This window comes from Blennius ocellaris (genome assembly GCF_963422515.1).
Source record: "Blennius ocellaris genome assembly, contig: SCAFFOLD_441, whole genome shotgun sequence".
In the NCBI taxonomy this organism is placed as follows: domain Eukaryota; kingdom Metazoa; phylum Chordata; class Actinopteri; order Blenniiformes; family Blenniidae; genus Blennius; species Blennius ocellaris.
The window spans coordinates 1-14,849 of NW_027661844.1; the positions used below are offsets into that span (position 1 = coordinate 1).

The 14,849-nt window shown below is 58.3% G+C and overlaps 1 protein-coding gene across 1 annotated transcript; it reads right to left on the reverse strand.

Annotated features, from left to right (window-relative positions):
- Positions 1 to 172: 172 nt before the first annotated feature.
- ift172 (intraflagellar transport 172) lies at positions 173 to 14,597 on the reverse strand (the record flags this gene model as incomplete). Its single annotated transcript, XM_080522267.1, is given in 21 exon segments — positions 173 to 312; positions 629 to 720; positions 4,698 to 4,851; positions 4,970 to 5,068; positions 5,290 to 5,349; positions 6,192 to 6,287; positions 6,378 to 6,497; positions 6,725 to 6,835; positions 6,927 to 6,932; positions 6,934 to 6,963; positions 6,965 to 7,045; positions 7,224 to 7,310; positions 7,415 to 7,480; positions 11,209 to 11,316; positions 11,439 to 11,537; positions 11,738 to 11,867; positions 13,640 to 13,749; positions 13,835 to 14,015; positions 14,102 to 14,166; positions 14,261 to 14,360; positions 14,455 to 14,597. Coding segments are annotated over 21 exon segments (2,031 nt in total), but the record flags the coding sequence as incomplete, so codon positions are not given.
- Positions 14,598 to 14,849: the final 252 nt, after the last annotated feature.

Sequence of the window (14,849 nt, forward strand, 5' to 3'; positions counted from 1 at the left end):
GAGTCAGAGAGTGAGAGAGTCAGAGAGAGAGAGAGTCAGAGAGTGAGAGAGAGAGAGAGAGTCAGTGGGAGAGAGAGAGAGTCAGAGAGAGAGAGAGTCAGAGAGAGAGAGAGAGAGAGAGAGTCAGTGGGAGAGAGAGAGAGTCAGAGAGAGAGAGAGAGTCAGAGAGAGAGAGAGAGAGTCAGAGAGAGTCAGAGAGAGTGAGAGAGAGAGAGAGAGTCAGTGAGTGAAGGAGAAGCTGGAGGCTGGCAGACCTCCACACCATCTGGAGATGAAGTGAAGAACGTCCTGACACTCTGGACTGTGGCTGGTCTGCAGGGGGATGACATCATCAGTGACATCATCAGTGACGTCATCAGTGACGTCATCAGTGACGTCATCAGCACCATAATGAGTTATTACGAATTATAGTTATAGAAATTACATCATTGATGAGACACACACACACACACACACACACACACACACACACACTCACACACACACACACACACACACACACACACACACACACACACACACACACACACACACACACACACACACACACACTCACACACACACACTCACACACACACACACACACACACACACACACACACACACACACACACACACACACACACACCTTAGTCGCCATGAGGAATTTGTTCCAATCGTCTTTGTTGGAGAACTTTCCAGTCGAGGAAAACTCCAGTTTGTTCTTCACCACGGGGTAACCTGGGGCAACAGGGGGGGCAACATGAGGGGGAACCTGGGGCAACATGGGGGGCAACATGAGGGGGAACCTGGGGCAACAGGGGGGGCAACATGAGGGGGAACCTGGGGCAACAGGGGGGGCAACATGAGGGGGAACCTGGGGCAACATGGGGGGGCAACATGAGGGGGAACCTGGGGCAACAGGGGGGGAACATGAGGGGGAACCTGGGGCAACAGGGGGGGCAACATGAGGGGGAACCTGGGGCAACAGGGGGGGCAACATGAGGGGGAACCTGGGGCAACAGGGGGGGCAACATGAGGGGGAACCTGGGGCAACAGGGGGGGCAACATGAGGGGGAACCTGGGGCAACATGGGGGGCAACATGAGGGGGAACCTGGGGCAACAGGGGGGGCAACATGAGGGGGAACCTGGGGCAACAGGGGGGGCAACATGAGGGGGAACCTGGGGCAACATGGGGGGCAACATGAGGGGGAACCTGGGGCAACAGGGGGGGCAACATGAGGGGGAACCTGGGGCAACATGGGGGGGCAACATGAGGGGGAACCTGGGGCAACAGGGGGGGCAACATGAGGGGGAACCTGGGGCAACATGAGGGGGAACCTGGGGCAACAGGGGGGGAACATGAGGGGTAACCTGGGGCAACAGGGGGGGCAACATGAGGGGGAACCTGGGGCAACAGGGGGGGCAACATGAGGGGGAACCTGGGGCAACAGGGGGGGCAACATGAGGGGGAACCTGGGGCAACAGGGGGGGCAACATGAGGGGGAACCTGGGGCAACAGGGGGGGCAACATGAGGGGGAACCTGGGGCAACAGGGGGGGCAACATGAGGGGGAACCTGGGGCAACAGGGGGGGCAACATGAGGGGGAACCTGGGGCAACAGGGGGGGCAACATGAGGGGGAACCTGGGGCAACAGGGGGGGCAACATGAGGGGGAACCTGGGGCAACAGGGGGGGCAACATGAGGGGGAACCTGGGGCAACAGGGGGGGCAACATGAGGGGGAACCTGGGGCAACAGGGGGGGCAACATGAGGGGGAACCTGGGGCAACAGGGGGGGCAACATGAGGGGGAACCTGGGGCAACAGGGGGGGCAACATGAGGGCTAACCTGGGGCAACAGGGGGGGCAACATGAGGGCTAACCTGGGGCAACATGAGGGGGAACCTGGGGCAACATGGGGGGCAACATGAGGGGTAACCTGGGGCAACAGGGGGGGCAACATGAGGGCTAACCTGGGGCAACATGAGGGGGAACCTGGGGCAACATGGGGGGCAACATGAGGGGTAACCTGGGGCAACAGGGGGGGCAACATGAGGGGGAACCTGGGGCAACATGGGGGGCAACATGAGGGGGAACCTGGGGCAACAGGGGGGGCAACATGAGGGGGAACCTGGGGCAACATGGGGGGGCAACATGAGGGGGAACCTGGGGCAACAGGGGGGGCAACATGAGGGGGAACCTGGGGCAACATGAGGGGGAACCTGGGGCAACAGGGGGGGAACATGAGGGGTAACCTGGGGCAACATGGGGGGCAACATGAGGGGGAACCTGGGGCAACATGGGGGGCAACATGAGGGGGAACCTGGGGCAACAGGGGGGGCAACATGAGGGGGAACCTGGGGCAACATGGGGGGGCAACATGAGGGGGAACCTGGGGCAACAGGGGGGGCAACATGAGGGGGAACCTGGGGCAACATGGGGGGGCAACATGAGGGGGAACCTGGGGCAACAGGGGGGGCAACATGAGGGGGAACCTGGGGCAACATGAGGGGGAACCTGGGGCAACAGGGGGGGCAACAGGGGGGGCAACATGAGGGCTAACCTGGGGCAACAGGGGGGGCAACATGAGGGGGAACCTGGGGCAACATGGGGGGGAACATGAGGGCTAACCTGGGGCAACAGGGGGGGCAACATGAGGGCTAACCTGGGGCAACAGGGGGGGCAACATGAGGGGGAACCTGGGGCAACAGGGGGGGCAACATGAGGGGGAACCTGGGGCAACAGGGGGGGCAACATGAGGGGGAACCTGGGGCAACAGGGGGGGCAACATGAGGGGGAACCTGGGGCAACAGGGGGGGCAACATGAGGGGGAACCTGGGGCAACAGGGGGGGCAACATGAGGGCTAACCTGGGGCAACAGGGGGGGCAACATGAGGGCTAACCTGGGGCAACATGAGGGGGAACCTGGGGCAACATGGGGGGCAACATGAGGGGTAACCTGGGGCAACAGGGGGGGCAACATGAGGGCTAACCTGGGGCAACATGAGGGGGAACCTGGGGCAACATGGGGGGCAACATGAGGGGTAACCTGGGGCAACAGGGGGGGCAACATGAGGGGGAACCTGGGGCAACAGGGGGGGCAACATGAGGGGGAACCTGGGGCAACAGGGGGGGCAACATGAGGGGGAACCTGGGGCAACAGGGGGGGGCAACATGAGGGCTAACCTGGGGCAACATGAGGGGGAACCTGGGGCAACAGGGGGGGCAACAGGGGGGGCAACATGAGGGCTAACCTGGGGCAACAGGGGGGGCAACATGAGGGGGAACCTGGGGCAACATGAGGGGGAACCTGGGGCAACAGGGGGGGCAACAGGGGGGGCAACATGAGGGCTAACCTGGGGCAACAGGGGGGGGCAACATGAGGGGGAACCTGGGGCAACATGGGGGGGAACATGAGGGCTAACCTGGGGCAACAGGGGGGGCAACATGAGGGCTAACCTGGGGCAACAGGGGGGGCAACATGAGGGGTAACCTGGGGCAACAGGGGGGGCAACATGAGGGGGAACCTGGGGCAACAGGGGGGGCAACATGAGGGGGAACCTGGGGCAACAGGGGGGGCAACATGAGGGCTAACCTGGGGCAACAGGGGGGGCAACATGAGGGCTAACCTGGGGCAACATGAGGGGGAACCTGGGGCAACATGGGGGGCAACATGAGGGGTAACCTGGGGCAACAGGGGGGGCAACATGAGGGCTAACCTGGGGCAACATGAGGGGGAACCTGGGGCAACATGGGGGGCAACATGAGGGGTAACCTGGGGCAACAGGGGGGGCAACATGAGGGGGAACCTGGGGCAACAGGGGGGGCAACATGAGGGGGAACCTGGGGCAACAGGGGGGGCAACATGAGGGCTAACCTGGGGCAACATGAGGGGGAACCTGGGGCAACAGGGGGGGCAACAGGGGGGGCAACATGAGGGCTAACCTGGGGCAACAGGGGGGGCAACATGAGGGGGAACCTGGGGCAACATGAGGGGGAACCTGGGGCAACAGGGGGGGCAACAGGGGGGGCAACATGAGGGCTAACCTGGGGCAACAGGGGGGGCAACATGAGGGGGAACCTGGGGCAACATGGGGGGGAACATGAGGGCTAACCTGGGGCAACAGGGGGGGCAACATGAGGGGGAACCTGGGGCAACAGGGGGGGCAACATGAGGGGGAACCTGGGGCAACAGGGGGGGCAACATGAGGGGTAACCTGGGGCAACATGGGGGGCAACATGAGGGCTAACCTGGGGCAACAGGGGGGGCAACATGAGGGGGAACCTGGGGCAACATGGGGGGCAACATGAGGGGTAACCTGGGGCAACAGGGGGGGCAACATGAGGGCTAACCTGGGGCAACAGGGGGGGTAACATGAGGGCTAACCTGGGGCAACATGGGGGGCAACATGAGGGGGAACCTGGGGCAACATGGGGGGGAACATGAGGGGTAACCTGGGGCAACAGGGGGGGCAACATGAGGGGTAACCTGGGGCAACAGGGGGGGAACATGAGGGGTAACCTGGGGCAACATGGGGGGGAACATGAGGGGTAACCTGGGGCAACATGGGGGGGAACATGAGGGGTAACCTGGGGCAACAGGGGGGGCAACATGAGGGGTAACCTGGGGCAACAGGGGGGGAACATGAGGGGTAACCTGGGGCAACATGAGTGTGAGGACGAGAACAGGCTCGTGTGTGTGTGTGTGTGTGGTACCACTGAGTACGCAGGGAGAACAGCGTTCTCCGGTTCCGGCCGCCACCAGCGAGGCTTCATACGAGTTCCTCTCGTCTCGTGGGAGAACTTGTTCTAGACGCTGATCGATGGAAACCATCAGAACCCACTCTCTGATCTTCTCCCGCTGCTCGTCCTGCACACACACACACACACACACACACACACACACACACACACACACACACACACACACACAGGAAGGTGAACCAGAGCAGACGTTCTCCAGGGTAGAGACGTTCTCACCGTCGTACCGTGACGCAGACTTTGGTCGGGACAGGAACCTCGAAGGGAATGTCCGTGTCCATGAAGTCTGAGTGATCGAGAGCCTGAAGAGAACCTTCATCTATAGCCTGAGACACACAGCAGCCAATCAGAGGAGGAGGGGGGAGGGGGGGGGGGGGGGGGGGGGGGGAGAGGAGGAGGGGGGGAGAGGAGGAGGAGGAGGAGGAGGAGGAGGAGGAGTCCACCTGACTGGACAGTTCTCCTCATGCAATGTGGAAGCGTGTGTGTGTGTGTGTGTGTGTGTGTGTGTGTGTGTGTGTGTGTGTGTGTGTGTGTGTGTGTTACTAACGTCACACAGATCCAGGAAGTGGTTGAGGAAGATGAAGGCCATGTTCTCCCAGCCGACCGCCTGCCGGGGGAACCACATCAGTCCAATGACAACTAAGGTTCTTCACAGTTCTAACAAAGTTCTAACAAAGTTCTACTGTGGTTCTGAATGGTTCTAACGAGGTTCTGAATGGTTCTAATGAGGTTCTGAATGGTTCTAATGAGGTTTTGAATAGTTCTAATGAGTTTCTGAATAGTTCTAATGAGGTTCTAAATGGTTCTAAGGAGGTTCTAAGGAGGTTGTGAATGGTTCTAATGAGGTTCTGAATGGTTCTAAGGAGGTTCTAAGGAGGTTGTGAATGGTTCTAAGGAGGTTCTAAGGAGGTTATGTATGGTTCTAACGAGGTTCTGAATGGTTCTGAATGGTTCTAAGGAGGTTCTGAATGGTTCTAACGAGGTTGTGAATGGTTCTAACGAGGTTCTAAGGAGGTTGTGAATGGTTCTAAGGAGGTTCTAAGGAGGTTCTGAATGGTTCTAATGAGGTTCTGAATGGTTCTAAGGAGGTCCTAAGGAGGTTCTAACGAGGTTGTGAATGGTTCTAACGAGGTTCTAAGGAGGTTGTGAATGGTTCTAAGGAGGTTCTAAGGAGGTTCTGAATGGTTCTAAGGAGGTTCTAAGGAGGTTGTGAATGGTTCTAACGAGGTTCTGAATGGTTCTGAATGGTTCTAACGAGGTTCTGAATGGTTCTAACGAGGTTGTGAATGGTTCTAACGAGGTTCTAAGGAGGTTGTGAATGGTTCTAAGGAGGTTCTAAGGAGGTTCTGAATGGTTCTAACGAGGTTCTGAATGGTTCTAAGGAGGTCCTAAGGAGGTTCTAAGGAGGTTGTGAATGGTTCTGGTCCCAGGACACAGGAAGGGACTCACCCGACAGTCCAGGCCGGCCTCGTAGAACGCCTTGTCAGCAGGAACCAGCTCAGTGTGACGCAGCAGAGACACCGAGAGCCTGACGGCAACCGAGTTCTGACACACACCGGGCCAGAGGTTAGTGTGTGTGTGTGTGTGTGTGTGTGTGTGTGTGTGTGAGTGTGTGTGTGTGAGTGTGTGTTCTACCAGCTGTTCCACTCCTTTAGCAGCTGATCTGGTGGCGCAGTAATGAGCGATCAGCAGCATCTGTTCAAACTCCTGGTGACCTGGAGAGTTGACCTCCGCCGACCTGGACAGGTTCTCACACTGGAACCACACACACACACACACACACACACACACACACACACACACACACACACACACACCACACACACACACACACACCAAAATGAATAGAAATAAAACAAATGACTACATTGTCTATGTGAATTTATATATACATATATATATTGAGTGTGTGTGTGTGTGTGTGTGTGTGTGTGTGTGTGTGTGTGTGTGTGTGTGTGTGTGTGTGTGTGTGTGTGTGCTACCAGCTGCAGCAGGAAGTTGCGCAGCTCGGCCCACATGTTGTAGTCGTGAGCCCCGTTGCATTCTGGGAGGTTGATGAGATCCAGGAAGAGGCGCTTGTAGATGTTAAAGTTCTGAGAGGAAGCACAAGTTTAATCTTCATCCTCCTCCTCATCATCATTCAGACACACAGACAGGTGTGTGTGTGTGTGTGTGTGTGTGTACCTGGGGAGTGGGGCGGAGCTCCGTGCTGGGTGTAGAGCTTGCAGGGCCTTCACAGGCTCCGCCTCCTTGATGAGGTGTGTGGCGTACAGCGCCGCGTACTTATGGAGGATCTTAAAGTTCTGTCATGACACAGGAGCCGGGTCACCACCAGGACCAGGACCAGGACCAGGACCAGGACCAGGGCCAGGACCAGGACCAGGACCAGGACCAGGACCAGGGCCAGGACCAGGACCAGGACCAGGACCAGGACCAGGGCCAGGACCAGGACCAGGGGACAGACACTGAAGGGAACCACACCTGCTTGGACGCCGTCTCCATACACTTGTCCCACTGTCCTCTCTCAACGTACAGGTCCAGAGCCGCCATGACGTCCAGCCCCACCAGCTGCAACACACACTCATGTAGCTGTGTGTGTGTGTGTGTGTGTGTGTGTGTGTGTGTGTGTGTGTGTGTGTGTGTGTGTTGTGTGTGTGTGTGTGTGTACTCACAGACTCCACCCTCCCCTGGTTCTTCAGGTGTTCTTTGTACTTGTGGTCCACGTAGTCCTCATACCTGAAGACCAAGATGTCCAGTAACTGAACCCTGTGGAACACCGGCAGTGGCAGAACCAAGGGGTGTGTCCTCACTGTCCCTCCTGTCTCCTACCTGTCCCTCCTGTCTCCTCACTGTCCCTCCTGTCTCCTACCTGTCCCTCCTGTCTCCTAGCAGTCCCTCCTGTCTCCTAGCAGTCCCTCCTGTCTCCTCACTGTCCCTCCTGTCTTCTACCTGTCCCTCCTGTCTCCTAGCAGTCCCTCCTGTCTTCTACCTGTCCCTCCTGTCTCCTAACTGTCCCTCCTGTCTCCTAGCAGTCCCTCCTGTGTCCTCACTGTCCCTCCTGTCTCCTAACAGTCTCTCCCGTCTCCTAGCAGTCCCTCCCGTCTCCTAGCAGTCCCTCCCGTCTAATAACTGTCCCTCCTGTCTCCTAGCAGTCCCTCCCGTCTCCTAGCAGTCCCTCCCGTCTCCTAGCAGTCCCTCCTGTCTCCTAGCAGTCCCTCCCGTCTCCTAGCAGTCCCTCCCGTCTCCTAGCAGTCCCTCCCGTCTCCTAACTGTCCCTCCCGTCTCCTAACTGTCCCTCCTGTCTCCTAGCAGTCTCTCCCGTCTCCTAGCAGTCCCTCCCGTCTCCTAGCAGTCCCTCCCGTCTCCTAGCAGTCCCTCCTGTCTCCTAACTGTCCCTCCTGTCTCCTAGCAGTCCCTCCCGTCTCCTAGCAGTCCCTCCTGTCTCCTAGCAGTCCCTCCCGTCTCCTAGCAGTCCCTCCCGTCTCCTAACTGTCCCTCCCGTCTCCTAACTGTCCCTCCCGTCTCCTAGCAGTCTCTCCCGTCTCCTAGCAGTCCCTCCCGTCTCCTAGCAGTCCCTCCTGTCTCCTAACTGTCCCTCCTGTCTCCTAACTGTCCCTCCTGTCTCCTAGCAGTCCCTCCTGTCTCCTAGCAGTCCCTCCCGTCTCCTAACTGTCCCTCCCGTCTCCTAACTGTCCCTCCTGTCTCCTAGCAGTCTCTCCCGTCTCCTAGCAGTCCCTCCCGTCTCCTAGCAGTCCCTCCTGTCTCCTAGCAGTCCCTCCCGTCTCCTAACTGTCCCTCCCGTCTCCTAACTGTCCCTCCTGTCTCCTAGCAGTCCCTCCCGTCTCCTAGCAGTCCCTCCCGTCTCCTAACTGTCCCCTCCCGTCTCCTAACTGTCCCTCCTGTCTCCTAACTGTCCCTCCCGTCTCCTAACTGTCCCTCCCGTCTCCTAACTGTCCCTCCTGTCTCCCTAGCAGTCTCTCCCGTCTCCTAGCAGTCTCTCCCGTCTCCTACCTGTCCCTCCTGTCTCCTAGCAGTCCCTCCTGTCTCCTACCTGTCCCTCCTGTCTCCTAGCAGTCCCTCCTGTCTCCTACCTGTCCCTCCTGTCTCCTAGCAGTCCCTCCTGTCTCCTCACTGTCCCTCCTGTCTCCTAACAGTCTCTCCCGTCTCCTAGCAGTCCCTCCTGTCTCCTAGCAGTCCCTCCCGTCTCCCTAGCAGTCCCTCCCGTCTCCTAGCAGTCCCTCCTGTCTCCTAGCAGTCCCCTCCCGTCTCCTAGCAGTCCCTCCCGTCTCCTAGCAAGTCCCTCCCGTCTCCTAACTGTCCCTCCCGTCTCCTAACTGTCCCTCCTGTCTCCTAGCAGTCTCTCCCGTCTCCTAGCAGTCCCTCCCGTCTCCTAGCAGTCCCTCCTGTCTCCTAGCAGTCCCCTCCTGTCTCCTAACTGTCCCTCCTGTCTCCTAGCAGTCCCTCCCGTCTCCTAGCAGTCCCTCCTGTCTCCTAGCAGTCCCTCCCGTCTCCTAGCAGTCCCTCCTGTCTCCTAGCAGTCCCTCCCGTCTCCTAGCAGTCCCTCCCTTCTCCTAACTGTCCCTCCCGTCTCCTAACTGTCCCTCCCGTCTCCTAGCAGTCTCTCCCGTCTCCTAGCAGTCCCTCCCGTCTCCTAGCAGTCCCTCCTGTCTCCTAGCAGTCCCTCCTGTCTCCTAACTGTCCCCTCCTGTCTCCTAGCAGTCCCTCCCGTCTCCTAGCAGTCCCTCCCGTCTCCTAGCAGTCCCTCCCGTCTCCTAACTGTCCCCTCCCGTCTCCTAACTGTCCCTCCTGTCTACTAGCAGTCTCTCCCGTCTCCTAGCAGTCCCTCCCGTCTCCTAGCAGTCCCTCCCCGTCTCCTAGCAGTCCCTCCCGTCTCCTAGCAGTCCCTCCCGTCTCCTAACTGTCCCTCCCGTCTCCTAACTGTCCCTCCTGTCTCCTAGCAGTCTCTCCCGTCTCCTAGCAGTCTCTCCCGTCTCCTACCTGTCCCTCCTGTCTCCTAGCAGTCCCTCCTGTCTCCTACCTGTCCCTCCTGTCTCCTAGCAGTCCCTCCTGTCCTCCTACCTGTCCCTCCTGTCTCCTAGCAGTCCCTCCTGTCTCCTCACTGTCCCTCCTGTCTCCTAACAGTCTCTCCCGTCTCCTAGCAGTCCCTCCTGTCTCCTAGCAGTCCCTCCCGTCTAATAACTGTCCCTCCTGTCTCCTAGCAGTCCCTCCCGTCTCCTAGCAGTCCCTCCTGTCTCCTAGCAGTCCCTCCCGTCTCCTAGCAGTCCCTCCCGTCTCCTAGCAGTCCCTCCCGTCTCCTAGCAGTCCCTCCCGTCTCCTAACTGTCCCTCCCGTCTCCTAACTGTCCCTCCTGTCTCCTAGCAGTCTCTCCCGTCTCCTAGCAGTCCCTCCCGTCTCCTAGCAGTCCCTCCTGTCTCCTAGCAGTCCCTCCTGTCTCCTAACTGTCCCTCCTGTCTCCTAGCAGTCCCTCCCGTCTCCTAGCAGTCCCTCCTGTCTCCTAGCAGTCCCTCCCGTCTCCTAGCAGTCCCTCCCGTCTCCTAGCAGTCCTCCCGTCTCCTAACTGTCCTCCCGTCTCCTAGCAGTCTCCTCCCGTCTCCTAGCAGTCCCTCCCCGTCTCCTAGCAGTCCCTCCTGTCTCCTAGCAGTCCCTCCTCCTGTCTCCTAACTGTCCCTCCTGTCTCCTAGCAGTCCCTCCCGTCTCCTAGCAGTCCCTCCTGTCTCCTAGCAGTCCCTCCCGTCTCCTAGCAGTCCCTCCCGTCTCCTAACTGTCCCTCCCGTCTCCTAACTGTCCCTCCCGTCTCCTAGCAGTCTCTCCCGTCTCCTAGCAGTCCCTCCCGTCTCCTAGCAGTCCCTCCCGTCTCCTAGCAGTCCCTCCCGTCTCCTAGCAGTCCCTCCTGTCTCCTAGCAGTCCCTCCCGTCTCCTAGCAGTCCTCCCGTCTCCTAACTGTCCCTCCTGTCTCCTAGCAGTCTCTCCCCGTCTCCTAGCAGTCCCTCCCGTCTCCTAGCAGTCCCTCCTGTCTCCTAGCAGTCCCTCCCTCCCGTCTCCTAGCAGTCCCTCCTGTCTCCTAGCAGTCCCTCCCCGTCTCCTAGCAGTCCCTCCCGTCTCCTAACTGTCCCTCCCGTCTCCTAACTGTCCCTCCTGTCTCCTAGCAGTCTCTCCCGTCTCCTAGCAGTCTCTCCCGTCTCCTACCTGTCCCTCCTGTCTCCTAGCAGTCCCTCCTGTCTCCTCACTGTCCCCTCCTGTCTCCTACCATGATGACATCACAGGCTTAAGGAAATGACACTATTAGAAGGGACCAATAGGAAACAGTGTCAGAGGTCGACAGAAAGTGTGTGTGTGTGTGTGTGTGTGTGTGTGTGTGTGTGTGTGTGTGTGTGTGTGTGTGTGTGTGTGTGTGTGTGTGTGTGTGTGTGTGTGTGTGTGTGTGTGTGTGTGTGTGTGTGACCTGGGGTTCCAGCTCCTTGGCCACCCTCTTGGCCTTGTTCCACTCTTGTCCCTCCATGAAGACGTCGATCGCCTCCTTGATCAGGTCCAGGTTCAAGTAGAGCTCAGCCGCCTTCAGACAGGAAGTGGAGTCACACCGGTACTGTGTGTGTGTGTGTGTGTGTGTGTGTGTGTGTGTGTGTGTGTGTGTGTGTGTGTGTGTGTGTGTGTGTGTGTGTGTGTGGTTCCACTCACGGCGTTGACGTTCCCGAGCTGTGTGAGTCGAGGTCCGACCAGGTGGACCACCTCCAGCGCTCGCTCTGCACTCAGGAACTTGATGGACAGCTCAGCAGCCTGCACACACACACACACACACACACACACACACACACACACACACACACACACACACACACACACACACACACACACACACACACACACACACACACACACACACACACACACACACACACACACACACACACAGCAGGCTTTCAGGACTAAAGCTCAGAGCAGCGCCAGCTAGTGGACTGACGTGACGGTGCCCCCACCTTCATCCAGGACTTCTCCATCACAGCAGGGTGCCGCTCGTCCTCCACCTTCAGGTAGCAGTCCACCGCCCGGGACAAGTCCGAGGACTGTTCCCACTGCTGGGCCTGCTGCAGGAGCTCCTCCACACACCTGGACACACACACACTAGTGGACCTGTGGACCTATGGACTTGTGGACCTGTGGACTTGTGGACCCATGGACCTATGGACCTGTGGACCTATGGACCTATGGACCTATGGACCTATGGACTTGTGGACCCATGGACCCATGGACCCATGGACCTATGGACCTATGGACTTGTGGACCCATGGACCCATGGACCCATGGACCTATGGACTTGTGGACCCATGGACTTGTGGACCCATGGACCTATGGACCTATGGACCTATGGACCTATGGACCTATGGACCCATGGACCCATGGACCTATGGACTTGTGGACCTATGGACTTGTGGACCCATGGACCCATGGACCCATGGACCTATGGACCTATGGACTTGTGGACCCATGGATCCATGGACCCATGGACCTATGGACCTATGGACTTGTGGACCCATGGACCCATGGACCTATGGACTTGTGGACATATGGACTTGTAGACCTGTGGACCCATGAACCCATGGACCTATGGACTTGTGGACATATGGACCCATGGACCTATGGACTTGTGGACCTATGAACCCATGGACCTATGGACTTGTGGACATATGGACTTGTAGACCTGTGGACCTATGAACCCATGGACCTATGGACTTGTGGACCTATGGACCCATGGACCTATGGACTTGTGGACCTATGGACCCATGGACCCATGGACCTATGGACTTGTGGACCCATGGACCCATGGACCCATGGACTTGTGGACCTATGGACCCATGGACCTATGGACTTGTGGACCTATGGACCCATGGACCCATGGACCCATGGACTTGTGGACCCATGGACCCATGGACCTATGGACTTGTGGACCCATGGATCCATGGACCTATGGACTTGTGGACCCATGGACCTATGGACCTATGGACTTGTGGACCCATGGATCCATGGACCTATGGACTTGTGGACCTATGGACTTGTGGACCCATGAACCCATGGACCTATGGACTTGTGGACCCATGGACCTATGGACCTATGGACTTGTGGACCCATGGACCTATGGACCTATGGACTTGTGGACCTATGGACTTGTGGACCCATGGACCCATGGACCCATGGACCTATGGACCTATGGACTTGTGGACCCATGGATCCATGGACCCATGGACCTATGGACCTATGGACTTGTGGACCCATGGACCCATGGACCTATGGACTTGTGGACATATGGACTTGTAGACCTGTGGACCCATGAACCCATGGACCTATGGACTTGTGGACATATGGACCCATGGACCTATGGACTTGTGGACCTATGAACCCATGGACCTATGGACTTGTGGACATATGGACTTGTAGACCTGTGGACCTATGAACCCATGGACCTATGGACTTGTGGACCTATGGACCCATGGACCTATGGACTTGTGGACCTATGGACCCATGGACCCATGGACCTATGGACTTGTGGACCCATGGACCCATGGACCCATGGACTTGTGGACCTATGGACCCATGGACCTATGGACTTGTGGACCTATGGACCCATGGACCCATGGACCCATGGACTTGTGGACCCATGGACCCATGGACCTATGGACTTGTGGACCCATGGATCCATGGACCTATGGACTTGTGGACCCATGGACCTATGGACCTATGGACTTGTGGACCCATGGATCCATGGACCTATGGACTTGTGGACCTATGGACTTGTGGACCCATGAACCCATGGACCTATGGACTTGTGGACCCATGGACCCATGGACCTATGGACTTGTGGACCTATGGCCCTGTGTACTGACCTGGGGCCAGTCTTGCACACCTCCTGGTCGTACTCCTCCTGCAGGGCCGAGAGCCTGTTGGGCAGGTAGTCCTTGCAGATCCTCATGGCGTCGGTCCACATGTTGGCCTCCTGGGGACAGACGGGACCGGGTCGGCGGGTGAGGAAGGGCGGCGCGGTGGAGGTTCCGCCGGTGGACCCCGGGTTCTGGACTCACCTTGTAGAACTTGACGGCCAGCTGGGGCTTGTGGGCCCGGAGCAGGAAGGCCTCGGCCTTCTGGAAGTCCTTCTGCTGGAAGCAGACCTGGGCCTGGCCCAGCAGGACCTCCGACACCCCGTCCGGGTCGTGGACTTCAGCCACCCGCTGGGCGCTGGCCCAGTCCGACACGTGCATGTACCTGGACGGTCCCCCCCGGGGAGCTTAGCGTTAGCGTTAGCGTTAGCGTTAGCATTAGCATTAGCTGCTGGAGGTCCAGAGACTCACATGAGAACTGCTTCTTTGGGTTTCCCTCCTTTGATGAACTCCGACTCCGCTTCTGGAAACTTCCCCTGGTCCAACACAAGGGGGCGTCACGGTCCAGCTGTGTGTGTGTGTGTGTGTGTGTGTGTGTGTGTGTGTGTGTGTGTGTGTGTGTGTGTGCACCTCGTCCTCCAGACACGAGGCGTGCTTCAGGTGGATCTCCGGGATCTTTTCTTTACACGACAGCCGGGCCAAGTCGAAGGCGAAGTCAAAGTCAAAGGGTCTGAAGAGACGGACGACTTTAGGACACCGTGACCTCACGAGGACGGAGACACACACACACACGCACACACACACACACACACACACACACTCACGGGTTATTGGACGCCGTCTCGATCCCAAACTCCAACAGGCCAAACTTGTTCAGCAGCTTGACGGCGGCTTCTCCTCCCAGACTGCGGGACCACATGTAGACCACCTGCCGCTGGGAGCCGTCGCTGCCGTGAGCCTTGGACACCTGACACACACACACACACACACACACACACACACACACACACACACACACACACACACACACACACACACACACACACACACAGGGAGCCGGGAGTTAGCAGCTAGTTAGCATAGCCTTGTGGTTCCGTTCCACTGGAAACCTGTTTTCTTGAACAAAATGTCGGCAGTCTGACGGCGACAACGCTAACTGAACATGTAGCATTAGCTAATGCTAATGCTAACTGAACATGTAGCCACCAGCTATTGCTAA